Source organism: Ochotona princeps, chromosome 9, assembly GCF_030435755.1.
Source record: "Ochotona princeps isolate mOchPri1 chromosome 9, mOchPri1.hap1, whole genome shotgun sequence".
Lineage (NCBI taxonomy): Eukaryota > Metazoa > Chordata > Mammalia > Lagomorpha > Ochotonidae > Ochotona > Ochotona princeps.
Genome location: NC_080840.1, coordinates 72,024,583 through 72,041,914, shown reverse-complemented (window position 1 = coordinate 72,041,914; position 17,332 = coordinate 72,024,583). Strand labels below are relative to the sequence as shown.

The following is a 17,332-nucleotide window of genomic DNA, read 5'->3' as shown; positions in this document are numbered from 1 at the left end:
AGCAGCAGAAGATGGCCTGGGTCCCTGCCAGCCACATTGGAGTCTTGGTAGAAGATCTGGGCTCCTGGCTTCTGCCTGGCCCGGCCTCTGCTGTTTGTGACATCTGGACAGTGAGACAGGCGATGAAAGACTGGCCCCAACCCAATACCATGATGACTTAACCACCCATCTGTGAGAATTATAGGTGGCGGTTCCACGATTTAATTAACTGGCCAGCTTCCTAAGTCAAGAGGGAATTTTTATGAAAATGATAGGAAAGAGTTTGAAGTTCAGAAAGAGGTTTCTGATTCCTAGGATCTTGGTCATTATGAATTCAGTGTGTGTGTGGGGGGGTCTTGATTATATATTCAAGATACCACCAGGGAATTGCTATATTTACATGAGTAAAGGTGATATCTTAACTCTTTTCTCCCCTTGCTTCTTAATGTTTGTTTTCTGCAGGGACGTCCAATGAAGTAGCACAGTTTCTTTCCAAGGAGAATCAGGTCATTGTCCGCATGCGGGGGCTGCCTTTCACAGCCACCGCTGAAGAGGTGGTGGCGTTCTTTGGACAGCATTGCCCCATCACCGGGGGGAAGGAAGGAATCCTGTTTGTCACCTACCCGGATGGTAGGCCAACAGGGGATGCTTTTGTTCTCTTTGCCTGTGAGGAATATGCACAGAACGCGTTGAGGAAGCATAAGGACTTGTTGGGTAAACGATACATTGAACTCTTCAGGAGCACGGCAGCAGAAGTTCAGCAGGTTGGTTACTAAGATGACATTGGCACTTGTACGTTTTTCTGTCCTTCACCTTGAAAAACAACCTTGTGCTTGTCATTGTGTGAAAATACAATAGCAGGATGTACGAAGTTCAAGGGTATGGAAGCAGTGGTTCCATAACCCAGAGAAACCGTACTGTGTGTTTTTATACAACTGGAGCGATGTTACAGGTACACTTCTACATCTATTGTAATCTTACACAGGTCTAAACAATGTGTCACATGGAGTTTAAAAATCACTCTACTTGGGTTGCATTTTGCCTGCCACAAGAAATTTCTGCATGTATATATTTTTAAAACTCTGATGACTTTTTGATTGGTTTTCTTATGACTGGACATGCAGTGTGAACTTTTATGGGTTTTAACTTCTTGCCAGATGTGTTTTCTTGTTTGATAACTTTCATGGCTTGCTGGTAACCTTCTATTTTATTTCTGTTAGCTTTTAAAATAGAGTTGTTTGAGTTTTTGTTCTTGATAGCCAGGATTGGGTCAAGGCAAAGCCAGGAGCCAGGACGTCCATGTCTCTTGCATGTGTGACAGAAATTCAAGCCTTTAGGCCATTATCTGCTGCCTCCCAGGCATATTAACAAAATGCTGGATTGGAAGTGAGGCAGGACTTGATCCTCTGCACATTGATGTGGAATGTGAGCACCCCACACAGCGGCTTAACTCACTGCACCACAGTGCCCCATCCAGAGTTGTTGCTTTTCCTTATTAAATGATTTATTTGAATGAGTTACGGAGGAAGAGACAGAAAGATATTCCTTCTGCTGGGTTCGCTTCTCAGATGGCTGCACTGATCAGGAATGGGCCAGGCTTCAGCAGTACCCAGGGACTCCATCCAGTTCTCCCATGTGGATAGTAGGGGCCCATGTACATTGGCCATCTTCCACTGTTCTTTGAGGTGCACTAACAAGGAGCTGGGTTGAAAGTGAAGCACCCGGGGCTGCGGCTTAGCTTGCTGCACCACAGTGTTGGCCTTGCAGAGTTGTTTTTAAAGCACAAACTGGACCTGTCTCTTCCCCAGAATGTGTTAAGACTCGGACAAGAAGCCATCTAATCTGTAGGATCCCAAGGGTTTTGAACTTGCTTGCCTTACTTGAGTGCGTCTTCAGAGGTTATTTCGCTTTTTTTTTTCTTTGTTTTAAGGATTTATTTATATTTTGAAGGCAGATTTTTACAGAGAGAAGGAGAGAGAGGCCTTCCATTTGCTGGTTCATTCCACATGGCTCAGAGCTGGACCTGTGCAAAGCCAGGAGTCTGGATCTTGTTTGGGGTCTCTCACATGGGTCCAAGGACTTAAACCATCCTCCGCTGCTTTCGCAAGCAGTTATCAGGGATCCGGAGCAGGGGCTGAAACTAAGCACCTCAGGTGGAGGCTTAGAGCAGCACAGCATGATGCTGGCTCTGTTTGCATTTCGTTTGTAGTGAGATCGCATTTTCTCCTTTGTGTGTCTCTTTGAACTGAATCAGCTTATTTACCACAGTAGAACAGAGTCCTTTTAGTGGATTCTTTCAACCTCTTTTGTACCCATGTAGGATACTTACTCTATTAGTATTTATGTGAAATCATCAAATCAGTTTAACTAGTTTATGCAGCCCACCATTGTATAGTATAACTTACAATAATTACTCACGTCTGGAGAGAGTTTTCATACCTCCTGGGCTGTTACACAGTGTCAAGGATACAGAGCGAGCTTGCTGTTTGTTTCTCTGTCCCACCTGGTTTGCCTGACAAGTATTAAAGTAGTAATAAACTCTGCCACTGTGTTGTTTTTATCACTAAGGCACACTTAATAAATACCTGATTTCCTACTATTTTGCAAATTCTGTAAGGTGTTTAACTATTTCCTGTCCTGAGTTTGCCAAGAATTACATTGACTTTCTATTCTTTTTCTTTATATCTTTTGTTGCATCTAGAGTGTATAGTTTTGTAAGTATTCATTTCTCTGTGGCATTTTTGGTTGTGCCTTTGTGTTCCTTGATTTTTTTTCCCCTTTCCCCTTCACTGGTTTTTCAATCAGCTGAATGAAATGAGTGGGGGCATTAGCACACAGTTTTGAGAGGGTTGATGGTTCTTCCATTCTTGTCCACTGATGGAATTGTAAAGGTTTTGGTGGCTAAGTTACCCAGAAGAGCTGCAGATACCACAAATGCTGTTTGCACCAGGGCCTAACTTAGTGTTGTGACTAGGGTAGTATGCTCTCAGACAGAAAATGACAGAGTCATGCAGTTTTGCCTAGAATCAATTCTTTGGGCAAAATACCTGGCCAAACATAATCCATTCTTAAAATGGCCACATTCCCTGGAACCTAAGATTCTCAAGTTCCTCTCTTGGTATTGTCTAGAAATTCACATGGAAACTGAATTATTATTGTCCTTTGTGGTCACCAAAATTTTTTTTCATGTTTGAAATTATCCAGTCATTATTTCGTGTTCCATTTTGTGGTATTTATGTTTTATTGTATAAAGTCTTAATTTGGCCTATTTTCTGTATATGGTCTGTCTTTTTTTTTCTAGGGTTTAGAATTGAGTGTAAAGACAATATTTAGGAGAATAATGTTTATTTAGTGAAGTGAAATCTAATAAATTGCTCCCCTGGTCCACATTCAGGAGTTAGGATTTTGGCTTTAAGGGACTTTATCCCAAGGTAAACAGCGATGCATTTGTCCAGCTAGATGCGTACTTCATCTAAGGGCATCAGGTGTGTGTTTCATTGTATAGCTGACAAAGGTTGGGTAATAATACTTTGCAACAGTTCTGTTCAGAGTTTAATGTTGATGTGATTCAACTAGAACCTTGTCAAGGGGCTCATTTGTGTGGAAGGGGTTTGAGGTAGGACTGACCATAATTCCGGTGTCGATCTGCAGACCAGCCATAGAAAGCCTCTGACTCATTTCCGTTTTGTTTCGAGTACAGGTGCTGAATCGCTTCTCCTCGGCCCCTCTGATCCCACTTCCAACCCCTCCCATTATTCCAGTGCTACCTCAACAGTTTGTGCCTCCTACAAATGTTAGAGACTGTATACGCCTTCGAGGTCTTCCCTATGCAGCCACAATAGAGGATATCCTGGACTTCCTGGGGGAGTTTGCTACAGATATTCGCACTCATGGGGTTCACATGGTATTGAATCACCAGGTAAGAAAGTTACCATCCAGAAAACTTAACTTTGACTTAACTTTATAGGTTCTCCTATAAAAAAGAGCAGATATCCCACAATTATATGCAAGCCTTAAGGGAAAAAAATGCAACAAATGGAAAGAGGCCTTTAGGGCAAACTCTGCAAGAATGCTGTCATTCGTATGACCATTCAAATTTAGATCTAATTCCTCCGTCATACTTATCCTTTGAATGATCCGTCAGCACACTTAACTTTTTCCTGTTGCAACTACTGAACTCTGTAACATTCCTGTTCTAGCGTCACAGCAACCGAAAATGATAGGTAAGCCGATAAGCATGCCAGTAGTTCAGAGCATTTGCACTCATAGACTATTCAGTAATGGTTTATTTTATTTCATGTATAAGTGTCTAATTAGACTCAGTAGAGTGTGCATTCAGTGAGCACTTGGATCCACATGAATTAGAACACAGTGGAGGTCATTCCATCAAAATCTAACCGTTCCTTCAGCATGTAAGTGTGAAGTGTTTCTTGGCTTGGTGTGACTTAATTTTCAGATAAGCATTTTATTCTGTTGTAAGCAGGCAGAAGTTCCAAAATTCATAAGCAAACTAGTTGTAATTAGAACTTCGGAACTTGTTATTAGAAACAAAATTGTGTTAAGTGTTTTCTGAACATTAAAATTGGTCAAAATTGGTGTTTGATACATTCTGTATGTATTTAAGGTTTACTTCATTAGAAGGCAAGAGGGAGAGACAGGTCTTTCATTCACTAGTACGCTTCCCAGCTGGACAACAACGGCCAGGATTGTGCCAGACTGACGCTTCATCTGGCTCTCCCATGTGGATCACGGGGACCCAGGCACTTGGGCCATCCTCCAGTGCTTTCCTGAGTGCATGAGCAGGGAGCTGAATCAGAAAGGGAACAGCTGGGACTCAGACCACTGGGGGTGTTGGCAGTGCAGGTGGCAGATTTCCTGCCTTTTCCATGGAGATTTGGTCATTGTCATAATGATTTTCTTACGTCATTGGAAAGTACTTGTCTCCGGTATACAGTATTAGCAAACATCCAAAGCCTTGCTTACTTTCCTCTTTTTAAGATTATTCATTTGAAACAAAAAGAGAGAGAGAGATTGATTTTCTGTCCACTACTATACTCCCTAGATGGCCACAGCACCAGAGAAGCCAGTTCTGGGCCAGGCCACGACCACAAGCCTGAAGCTATAAGTCTGCCTGATGTGAGACAGGGGTCCAAGTAGTTGGGCCATAATTTGCTGTTTTCTCAGGTGAATTAACTGCAATCTAGATCAAATGTGGGTTATCTAAGACCCAAACCAGTGCTGGAATATGGAATGTTGTCATTACAAGTGGCGATTTAACCTGCGTCACAATGCTGGCCTTTGCTCAATTTTTTTCACCAATACATGTTCGTCTAACTCCAAAGTCATTATTGAGCTCTCCAAATTTGGCTATGACCTGTAGCATCTCATCATGCTTCAATGATGGAAATCCTTTTGTATAATATTCTCCACAATTTAACATGACCCCAAAATCAATAAATTGCTATAGGAGTCACCATTTCTAACAATCTAGGACAATTATTCCTTGATTAATACCAGTAGAGACTTTCCTGTTATTAACCCATGTGACTTACTGTGACTGCATTTGGGAAAGATGCTCTTCATTGATGGACAACTATTAGCTGTCTTGAAGATTTTAGGTTTCCATCTTGGAGTGGGGTTGGTGCTAATTTCCCTGGTGGCAACTCTTACGGTAACTTGCATGGTAATGATTTGGACCAACTGGTTCCTGAGAAACTTCCAGAGACAAAGAAAGCATTCTCATACACTGATGTGTCTTTTCCACCTATGAAATGTTATTACTAAATAAAACTAAGGCATTCTAGTACCATGAATATGATTTTAAGGCCAGATTTTAAATATAGACTTTTAGTAAGCACACTGCTATTGATAGGAATGTCTACCAATTGTTGGGCCAGGTTTGCAGAGGAGGAGGTGAGGGTTGGGCTGCCAGGTGAGGCTGATGATTTGCTTCTTGCCAGCCCTCCGTGTGACTTACTGTTCTCAGTTCCTACCACCGTAGGCTGCAGAGACAAGGGCAGAATGAGGCCTGTGGCACATCAGAACTAGACTAGAAGTGAGGTCTGAAGCAGAACACCTGCTTGTTCAGCGTGCTGGAGAAGGCTGTGGAAAGCTGTAACAGTGGTCCTGCTACTGACTTCTCTCAATCCAGTGAGATTTAATCAGTTTTCAAAAGGGGAAACAGAAAAAGAACCCATCATCATAATCCACAGTCACAGAGACCCTCTTAAAGCTAAATCTGATAGTAGCGAACAAAAACCAAACGGAGAGATCACTTTTAGCTAGAAGCTCTTCAAATTGCTTCTCCAAGGTTTTGTGGGCCATTATGGTGATTAGGTGATGTAAGTCAGATTTCAGTGGATCAAACCATCACCCGGTTTTTTGTGGCTAACATGACGGTAGTATGGGTGATTGTCACTTTGCCTGTTTGGTAAGCAACCATTTGTTTCCTTGTTGAAGGAGACAGTCTCCTTTTCTTTTTATTCTTCCCCCACACACTCAGGGCCGCCCATCAGGAGATGCCTTTATCCAGATGAAATCTGCGGACAGAGCATTTTTGGCTGCACAGAAGTGTCATAAAAAAACCATGAAGGACAGATATGTTGAAGTCTTTCAGTGTTCAGCTGAGGAGATGAACTTTGTGTTAATGGGGGGCACTTTAAATCGAAATGGCTTATCCCCACCGCCATGTAAGTTACCATGTAAGTTTTTCTTGGGTCTTGGCGCTCTTCTACGCTGTATGCTGGTAGGTGCTTAAGCTGCTTGCGTACCTTTCTGTGCCCCTGGGTCTTTTGGAAGCAGGTGAGGTGGTTACAACAGGCTCTCCCATCTAAAATCAGTAGTATCTGGTAATCGTCATCTAAGACCTTGGTTGTGGATGCCCATACTTAGAGATGCTATAAAACCTCCTTTCAAATTATATTCTTGCTTTTCCAGTGATAAGCGCTTGATTTCTGAAGCTTAGTGTGCTCCAGATAAGCACTGACCCTGGGATGTAACTTGGCTATATAAATGTTAATGCACATAGGAAGGTAAAGTCTCCTATGATAGGATCTGTTTTTCTAAACAGATTAAGCTTTTAAAAGGGTAGTTTTGATGCCCATTTTGCATTTGACTTTTTGAGCATCAAGTTTTGTTTTTTTGTTTTTGTTTTTTTTTTGGACATGATAATCTAGAGTTGTTCTATTGCTCCCAAGGATACCTAGAATAAACAAGTTGGTGAAAACTGTAAATGTGTATGTGAATCATAGTTTCCATTGGATCGCAGGATCAGTGCTTAATTTCAAGCCATCCTCTTGCTCCTGGGCAACTGGGTACAAGCCATCTTGGAATCCTGAGAGGAAAAAGCCCTGTGGTTGGGAAATTGATTCTAGTTAGTGACCAAGGATCATTTGGGGATCTAATGTTAAATCTTGAATCTCTTGTAAATGCACTTTGGACTTAGGACTACGACATACCTTGTTAAGCATGTTGGGTATGTTTAAGGAATGTAGTGTTTCGAATACAGTGAAAAGATAACTGAGAAAGTAAACACAGATTCATGTGTTTGAATTCTCGCTAGTAAACAGGAAGCTATACTTCAAGCTTGTTCCGTAGGCATTATTTGTAGAACATCGGTGGGGCTTAATCCTTTTTTCCCCTTTGGAATTCCTAAATGCTAATCAACCATTTACCTGCTGCTTGCTGTTGGTCAATATCCAATTGTTGGTTCTTAATGAGTATCAAGTGTTGAGAATTTATTCTTGAGTTTAAGAAGTATCTTAAAATAATCCTAGTAGTATGTCTTCTGTCTGCAAACCACTGACAATGTCACTAGCTTTTTGATGTACTGTGGAGCTTATCTTCTAAGCATTAATGAGGTGAAGGAATTTCTCCATTGTTTATAACCCTCATGCTGCTTCTTTGATGCCCTTCATTCTGACTTCCTGACTTCCCTTTCTTTCTCCTCCATCACAAACCCTAAAAACAGGGAACATCTCAAATTTGTATTTCACTTAAAGATATTTCCATATCTTTGGTTATCTTTTGTATTTTCCAAAAATGAACCACCTGTTCTTGGCAGCACTCACAGAAATTTAGTATATTAAGCTCAAATACTAAAACAGTGAAAACAGTCATTTGTTATTACCTACAAAAGAGTTTCTTGTTGAATTTGGCAAAGAAATGTTGTTGCAGTTTTATTGATTTACATTTGTTACTAAAACTCATAGAGAATGAATGTGTTTAGCTTCATTTTTGTAACTGTATTGACATCAGATTCTGTTAGAAATGGTTATCCTTTCATTTGAATAAGATTAAAATCTTAGCAGCCTAATCTCTTCAGTTACAAAAATGCCTTTCTTTGTTCTAAAGCAGAGGAGACCTATACCTACCGCATGTTACTAGTATGAGGCACTGCCCTAGACAGAATTGCTGGATAGTTTTGGAAGCAGAATCGGAGCCCAAGCAGTATACTTTACTGTAAAATGTAGGTACCTTAACTTGTGCTTTTTGAAGGCCGAGGCTGCTAATTTAGAGGTTTGTGGTTATCTAACATGTAGCAGTTTCTGGTGAGAATGAAAGAAGTTGGCCTCAGTCTGCATAGCTAGGTTGAGTTGGCTGTCTTGTTCATCTCCATGAAAATGTAGAAACTTACAGGAACCGGAGACGGTTTGGAGTTTTCCATGTTACCCTATGGTCTCCCACTGTTTGAAACATACAGTGGGTTTAGGCAAAGCTTGAAGTCAAGAAAGCACATGGAGTGAGTTTCTGTTGCCTCTTCTGTGTGGGACAGGCAGCTCAGATAGTCATATTCATCCTACTAGTTAAAGCTAGCAACCAGCAAGCCATGTGCCTCAAGGGAGTTTCTGAGCCTAGAACATCACCAGAAGATAAAGGGAAGTCCATTTTCTCTTGTGTCTTAGCCAGCTTTTATCAGCAAATTCACGGCTGTGACTTTAAGGCTGTCCTCCTGGTTGGAGTTTTCTGTTTACAGCTCTGGAACTAAGGATTAGCTTCAGAGCCCATCTTCTGAGTTCCATTTAAGTGAAGGTAACAGGGCCGACCACCTCCTCATACGTCCGTTCTCTTGGCCCAAGCTGTACCCTAGTTTAAGGGCAGTGGAACAGAGTGTTTTATCACGACCTTTTTCACTTCATGCTGTTCTCAGGGCAGATAATGAGATGGAGTAGCAACATGATTCAGATAAAAGGGAAATCGAGTACTTAAATTGAAATACTAAATATTAGTCCCATGGGACGTACATTTGCAGGTTGGCTCATAGTAACAGGTATTCAAGATTGTGAAAAACAAAAATCACATGTAACAGTTCTTTGGTTTGGCAGTGAGGCATTTAGGATCACTTGTGTGTGTTATCTACATCAGCAAAACAAGGTTGCCTGGTTTCTTTGAAATGTTTGTGGTTCAGTGCTGGATGTCGTGTCAGCTGGGAAGCATGTCTCAAAGGCTCTCTCTCTCTCTCTCTGCTTATGTAGGCCTGTCTCCTCCCTCCTACACATTTCCAGCCCCTGCCGCAGTGATTCCCACCGAAGCTGCCATTTATCAGCCCTCTGTGCTTTTGAACCCCCGCGCACTGCAGCCCTCCGCAGCGTACTACCCAGCAGGCACTCAGCTGTTCATGAACTACACGGCCTACTACCCCAGGTAAGACTTCAAGAGAAGTGGAGACCTGAGCTCAAACAAAGGACTCCTTTGAGAGCCAATGCCTGAGCTCACAAAAGAAGATTGTCTGCCACATGGACTGTTAGCCTGGCGACCTGCAGCTTCTGGTCCTATCTGACTGAGGGGTGGCTCAAGACAAACTGAGACATTTACTTACTTTTTAGCATATACTGATAGCCTGGTCTTTCAGATTTCCTCTATATGCAACTTGGCTTTTTCACCCCTCCTGTTGTGATGTTGTGAGTAGCATTGTAACCTCTGTAATAGGGTGATAGTATCACACAAAGGAATCAGAGAACAGCAAAATCCAAACTGGGAACCCTTATGTTTTAAAAACCATGAATATATATATCATCCTCTTGGGGCTTTTAAATTGAGGGGGGGCTTATATTTCTCTGTAAACTTTTCCCATAAACAATTCCGGATTTGTTTATGTCTTATTCATGATTTTCTGAGTATATCTGAGGTTTTTGATTCTTTTTAGTTGTATTTGGTCTCCTGAGTGGAAGCAGGGCATAATGGAGAAAATGTCGCTCTTACAGCTTCATCTCACTATACATTTCTGCATCTTATGAAATGATGGCGTCGACTAAGTTTATGAAGTCTCTTCTCTTTCAGGTCTGTCGGTCATGGTTGATTCGGCTGAATAATGAGTGACTTCTCACTGTTTCAAATTGTGTTTCAAAATATCTTTAAAGAATCATTAGTGACTCTATTAAAAATAATTTGGCCAACACAGTATTGCTCATAATTTTCAAAACAGTTTTTACCAGACTTTGTTTGATTTTGTTTTCTCAAACTATATAGCCTAAAGTATTTGAGTACATCTGAGTTTTGTTGAGTCTCTTGAAACTAAGCTATCTGACTGCAGTTTACTGGGTTTCTCACTGTATTATCCCCCCTTTTAATGTGTAGTTTTGCAGTAGTTTTCAAGAACCATGAGTTCTTACCATAGCTATGAAGTTTAAACTTCTATTTTTATTATCATTTGTTTTTATTTGCAAATTTATTTATTTAAAAAAAAAAAACAAAACAAAGTGAGATCTCTCATTTAATAATGGTTCATTCCCCAAATACTCCCATCAGCCAAGGCTGGGCCAGCCTGAAGCCAAATGCCTGGGTTTCCATGGACATCCCCTACACCTGCTGCCTCCCAGGGTTTGCATGAGCAGGAAGCTTGATTCAGAATTGGGGCCTGCACTCAGGATGTTCCGTTCTGAGATGTGAAAGTCCCAGCTAGCTGTATAACTGCTGAGAAAAATACCCATCCTACTGCTGTTTACTTTTTATCAGGTTTTATTTTTTATTTATTTATTTTTTTATTGGAAAGTCAGATTTACAGAGAGAAGGAGAGAGAGAGGGAGAGAGAGAGAGAGATCTTCCACCTGTTGATTAACTTAGGCGGCTGCAATGGCCAGAGCTGAGCCTATCAGGAGCCAGGAGCTTCTTCCATGTCTTCCATGTGGATGCAGGGTTCCAAGGCTTTGGACGATCCTCTACTACTTTCCCACGCCACAAGCAGGGAGCTGGAAGGGAAGTGGAACAGCTAGGATTAGGACTGGTGCCTATATGGGATCCTGGCTCCTATAACAAGAGGACTTTAGCCACTAGGCTGATTCACTGACCCCTTTTAAGAGTTTGGAGAATATTAATTCTATAGAGAATTTCTCTTTCGTTTAAGATTTATTTATTTTTGTTTGAAATTCAGATTTATATATAGAGAGAAGGTCTTCCACCTACCTGCTGGTCCACTTCTGAAATGGCCACAACAGTCAGGAATGAACTGACTGGGATCCGGGAGCCTCTTCCAGATCTCCCACGTGGGTGCAGTATCCCAAGGACTTGGGCAGTCTTGCTGCTTTCCCAAACACATTAGCAGGGAGCTAGATTGGAAGTGGACTAGCCAGGACTTGAACTGGTGCCTATGTGGAAAGCTGGCACAATAGGTTTACTCACTATCCCATAAGGCCACCCCAAATTATTAATCTTTAAACACTGCTAATATTTTTGTAGGAAGATTTTACAGAAGTGTAAATTTTAACGAGGATTTACCTGTTTAAGAGCAAAAACGACAGGAGAAGCAGATCTCACATCTGCTGATCCACTCTCAAAATACCTGTACCTTGGCCTGGTGTGTGGTAGCCTAGAGGCTATGGTCCTTGCTGTGCATGTGCTAGGATCCCATGTGGGCACCAGTTCGTGTCCCGGCTGCTTCACTTCTCTTCCAGCTCCCTGCTTGTGGTCTGGGAAAGCAGTCGAGGACTGCCCAAAGCCTTGGGACCCTGCACTTCTGTGGGAGACCTGGAAGAAGCGCCTGGCTGCTGACTATGGATTGGCTCAGCTCTTTCTGGGGAGTGAACCAGCAGATGGAAGATCTTCCTCTTTTTCTCTCTTCTCTGTAAATCTGACTTTCCAATACAAATAAATAAATTATTGGAAAAAAATGTGCCTGAAAACTGAGCTTGGGGCGTGTTAAAGCCAGGAACCTGAACTCCATTAAAGTCCCGTAGGTGACTGGCAGGGACCCACTCAATGAGGCCATCAGCAGCAGGAAGCTGGATTGGAACTGGAGCAGCCAGACCTGAACTAGCACTCTGAAATTGGAGGCAGACACCACAAGTGGTGGTTTTACACACTGCCACTCAATCCTTGGTCTGGAAATTGAACGAGTTCATTGAAGGTCATGTGTATTATGTTCAACTGATACTTCAAATTAACCTCTAATTTCTCAAATTATTTCTACTTGTTCAGGAAGAGTTACCTATACAAGCAGATGAAGGTGTCAAGATATAGGGATGTTATGATTACAAGTGTTAAAATTACAAAGATTAAAACTGTAACATTGTTACATTTCAAAGTTCAGAATAATTTAAAGAGCACATTCCAAAACATACTCTTACAGTTTCAGTTGCTAAAACTCAGCCAATCTATTGTTGAGCCAGGAGCTTCTTCTGGGTCTCCCAAACATGCAGGGTCCCAAGGCCCTAGTCCATCCTTCACTTCCTTCCAAGGCCACTGTCAAGGAGCTGGATGGGAAGGGGAACAGCCACCACATAAACCCAGACCCATGTAGAATCCCAGCGCTTACAAGTGGAGGATTAACCAATCAAACCATCCCACCTGTCCCTCCCCAAATATCTTTTGACTTAAATTCTTTTAAGTAGGAAAGTGTAACAGTGTACTGCAAGTTGAAAAGCAATATTCATCATGGCAGGTATTTGTAATAGTGGTTAAGATGCTGCTGGAGTGCCTGGGTGGAGCCCCAGCTTTGCTCCTGATTCCTTCTTTCTGCTAATGCAAATCCTGAGGGACAAGTGTGATTGTTAGGAACCCTCTGCTACCCACATAGGAGACCTCGATTGAGGTCCCCACCCTGGTTGTTGCTGGTGTTGGGAGAGGCAGCCAGCAGATGGGAACTCTTTGTTGTTGTCTCTCTTCCTTTAAAATCAGTATTTTTTGAATTAAAAGGACAGTGGGCCTGGCTCAATAGCTCAGTGGCCTCAGGATCCCGTATGGGCCCTGGTTGCTCCTCTTCCCATCCAACTCCATAGTTGAGGCCTGGGAAGGCAGCAGAGGATGGACCAAAGCATTGGACTCTGCGTCTACATGAGAAACCCAGAAGAAGCTCCTGGCTCCTGGCTTTGGGTCAGCTCAGCTCTGGCCATTGCAGCCACTTGTGGAGTGAACCAGTGGATGGAAGGTCTTTTAATATCTTTTTAAAAAGATATTAATCAGAAGGTATGGAGATTTTCTTATTTAAAAAAGAAAGACAAGTATGTCCGATTTGATTGAAGTTTAATTAACTGTAGTGTGTTCACGGGAGTGAATAATATGTTTAAACTTACTTTAAAACAATGAAATGCTAATATATATTGCACGTTGCTTTTAAAACGGTTAGTCTTTTTAGCTTTGAGTCTAACTGGGAAAACTATAGTTGAACACCGGCCCTGGATACATACTGGAAATGGGATGAATCCAGTGTGGGCTGCGCTGTGGGGTAGCTGGCTGGATGTGTGCCTGTGTAATAAAGCCAGTGACTTCACAGACCCCTTCAGCTACACGGCCTTTCTGTTTCGTCCCTAACTCAGTACTGCTCCGTGAATTTAGACCATCTTTCGTCATAAAGAACTGAGTATGCAGAAAACATTTAAGAAGAAAATATGTGCTGTTGTCAGTGAGCTTTTAGCAGTTCACATGTGTGTCTACCCAGCATCTTGTGCAGCAAGTGAAATGAAGGCCTAAACTTCAGGTGGTTTGTTTTCTCCTTTGCCTTGTCCCATGGACCCAGAGTCAGCCCAGGATACAGGACAATTACAAGGGATTGACTGTGACTTTGGCTGTTACCACTCCAACCTCAGTTGAAACATGTCTACTTTGCTGTTAACATCAAATCTACCTGTTGTCGTGATTTCTGTGTGCCTTCCCGACAGCTTTAGCAGAAGTGAGAAATGCCCTGGCTGTTCAAAGGTGGATTGATATAAATGGTTTGGTTCACTTCGCCTGTTGCAGGACCCTCGTAGTAGGTCACATCATCCCAGCAAAGGCAGTAGGGGAGTTTGGCTTTTTCTCACTGATGATGCAAGTTCATATGGTAAGGGGAGAGGGAAGCCACTCCTGCGGCTCTGGCTCTGGCTCCGGCTGCCCCGGCCCCTACTTCGGGCCCGTTCTCTTCCTCTACTTTTTGAACTGTGCCTCTCCCGACTGAGCAATTCACATGTATACCTAGTAATATTGACAGACTTAACAACCTTTGTGCATCCTATTATGAATTCTTCATAATTCAATCAGATCTGTCAAGCCTCTAGAAGACTTGATTTAATTTTTAAATTTGCATTAATTGGAATGTTTTTGAGATATAGAAAAGTTCACGTTAAGTTGGTGCAAGTTAGAGAGTTCCTGTATATGCTGCCTGCTTTATGCCAGTGACCATGTATGACAGCCAGTTAACTTTGGAAAAAAAAGATTTATCCATTTTCTAATTGGGAAGACACAAATACAGGAAGAAGGAGATATAGAGAAGATCTTCCATCCATTGGTTCATGTCCCAAGTGGCCGCTACAGCCAGAGTTGAGCCAGTCCAAAGCCAGGAGCCTGCTCCGGGCCTCACACTGTTGCACTAGACCCACCAGTTTACTCTCTAATTTCTATGGTGAAAGTTTTCTGTTAGGATTAGGAAAAATATACTTCTGGTTTTAACGGTATGTATATTGTTACTGTTTAAATTCTGATTGCCGTTAGTGTAAACTGGAGTTATCATATAGTATAAACTACATGAAACACTGTTTATGGTAATTGTAACAACACAATGTGGTATAATGTTATATTGTGTTCTGTTAGAAAAATGCCAGGTAATTTTGTGAATGGGCATGATTTTCAAGCTTTTAAGTTAGTGTGGCTTTTTTTTTTTTTTACATTTATTTACTTTTATTGGAAAGATTTACAGAGTGAGTAGAGATCTTCAGTGAATCTTCCATCCAAAGTCACTCCCCAAGTTGCCTCAATGGCCAGAGCTGAACTGATCTGAAGCCAGGACCCAGGGACCAGGGGCTTTTTCTGGGTCTCCCACACGTCTGCATGGTCCCAAAGCCTTGTGCCATGCTCGACTGCTTTCCCCAGCCACAAGCAGGGAGCTAGATGTTAAGTGGAGCAGCTGGGATGCTGGTGCCCATATGAGATTCTGCCAAATGCAAGATTAGGACTTTAACCACTTGGCTACTGCACCAGGCCCTGTTTGTATATTTTTTTAAATGATGAATGTAAGAGCTGCTATAGGCAGTTCCTTCTGTGAATACAAAATATCAAACACAAAATTCATTCCATCAGTACATTATAGCTGTCATGGAAGAATTTACAATCTTCCAGTCTATAACCTCAGTCATAGCACACAGTACTGGTGTGAAGAATCTTGTGCTAAAACACTAGATCAGGTGTTATTTCAGCTTACAGGATTTTGTTGTTTCATCTTATTATTCTTGTGTTATGATAATATTTCCCCCTCACCAAATCCCCTTCCTCCACTAATGTCTCCATATTATTACAGCAGTGTATTCCCTCATAAGCAGTAATAAGTGCATTTTTCTGCTATTTAAATGTATCCTGGCATTGTAAATATGAACAGCTGCAGAGTCCAGCATCCCATTATGAGGATATATTTAATAGTTTTTGTTTGTATATTAAGATTTATTTATTTTTACTTGAAAGGCAGATTTATAGAGAGAAGGAGACAAAGAAAGATCTTCCTTCAGCTTGTTCACTCCCAAAGTTACTGCAATAGCTGGAGCTGAACTGTGCTGAAGCCAGGCACCAGGAGCTTCTTCCTAGTCTCCTGTGTGGGAGCTGGGTCCCAAGGCTTTGAGCCATTCTCTACTGCTTTCCCAGGCCACAGCAGGGAGCTGGATGGAAGTGGAGCAGCCAGGATTAGAACTGGCACCATTATAGGATGCCAGCGCATGCAAGGAGAGGACTTCAGCCACTAAGCTACCACGGTTGGCCCAGTTTTTTTTTTTTAAGTTTTTTGTTTTGTTATGTTTTTAATTTTCATTGCAAAATCAGATATATTGAGAGAGGAGGAGAGACAGAAAGGAAGATCCTCCGTTCTATGATTCACTTCCCAAATGACTGCAGTGGCTGGAGCTGCATTGATTCGGAGCCAAAAGCCAGGAACATCCTCCAGGTCTCCCACATGGGTGCAGGGTCCCAAGGTTTTGGCCCATCCTCGACCGCTTTCTCAAGCCACAATTCAATTTCAAATAATTTTTATCTATGTAGTGACGTGTAGCTCACAGTAGCATTTTTTCAGTAAGTCTTGATTTTCATTTCTTCAGTGACACACTGGTCACTCAGTAGCACATTTCTAAATTTTACGTTGTAATTTTCTATTTTTCTTCCTGTTGCTCATTTTGTTTTAAGGTTTTTCATTAAAGGGGATTATAGTTACTGTGTAATACACTATTATACCCAGATGTCAAAATCTAATGCAGTATGCATCTCTACTTCCAATTAACAGATGGACTCTCACTGAAACCATTAAATATGGGCTCATTGGGCCTGGTGAAGTGGCCTAGCAGCTGAAGTCCTCGCCCTTAATGCACTGGGATCCCATATGGGCGCCTGGAATATCTGTCCATCCTTTCACTTTCCGTTTCCTCCTACCTGTTGGTGAGAGGTGTCTCCTGTAGGCAACAGATAGTTAGATCTGCTCATCTGTGATGTTTGATGAGTTTAAGCCATTTACATTCAGGGTTTATATGGAGAGGTAATAATTTGGTCCTTTGAATTTTAGCAATGGGTTGTTCATTGTTTGATTTAGTCTTCTGTTCTTTTACTGTGATGTTCATGTTTGGTTTTGTTAGGTGCTATTCCTTGTCTATATCATTTGTAGCTCAGATCTGAAACAGGCAAATTCTTTGAGCTTTTCTTTACTGTGTAAGTATTTTTAATTTTCAATGACAAAGGAAAGCTTTGTTGCATGAAGTTATTCTGGCTGACAATTTTTTCCTTTTAGAATCTGGAATATGTGACTGCATTGTCTTCTGGCCTGTAGTGTTTCCTCTGATAGGTCAGCAGTGAGTCTGACTGCGATTCCTGTATATGTTAATAGATTTTTTAAGGGCATGTTTAAGGATCTTTTCTCTGTGTTCAGCTGAAGAGAGCTTAATTATCTTGTGTTTTGTTAAAGATCACATTTAATCAA

At 41.7% G+C, this 17,332-nt stretch overlaps 1 protein-coding gene across 4 annotated transcripts in view; it reads left to right on the top strand.

Annotated features, from left to right (window-relative positions):
- ESRP1 (epithelial splicing regulatory protein 1) overlaps window positions 1-17,332 on the top strand; it is a 67,258-nt gene that overhangs the window by 26,645 nt on the left and 23,281 nt on the right. For 3 of the 4 annotated variants that reach the window (XM_004597240.4, XM_058668788.1, XM_004597238.3), the window contains exons 10-13: window positions 442-743; window positions 3,680-3,898; window positions 6,482-6,680; window positions 9,453-9,621. In XM_004597240.4, the coding sequence (XP_004597297.1) occupies window positions 442-743; window positions 3,680-3,898; window positions 6,482-6,680; window positions 9,453-9,621 (889 nt within the window). The remainder of the gene's footprint in view (window positions 1-441; window positions 744-3,679; window positions 3,899-6,481; window positions 6,681-9,452; window positions 9,622-17,332) is intronic. The other variant, XM_004597239.3, reaches the window with a different exon arrangement.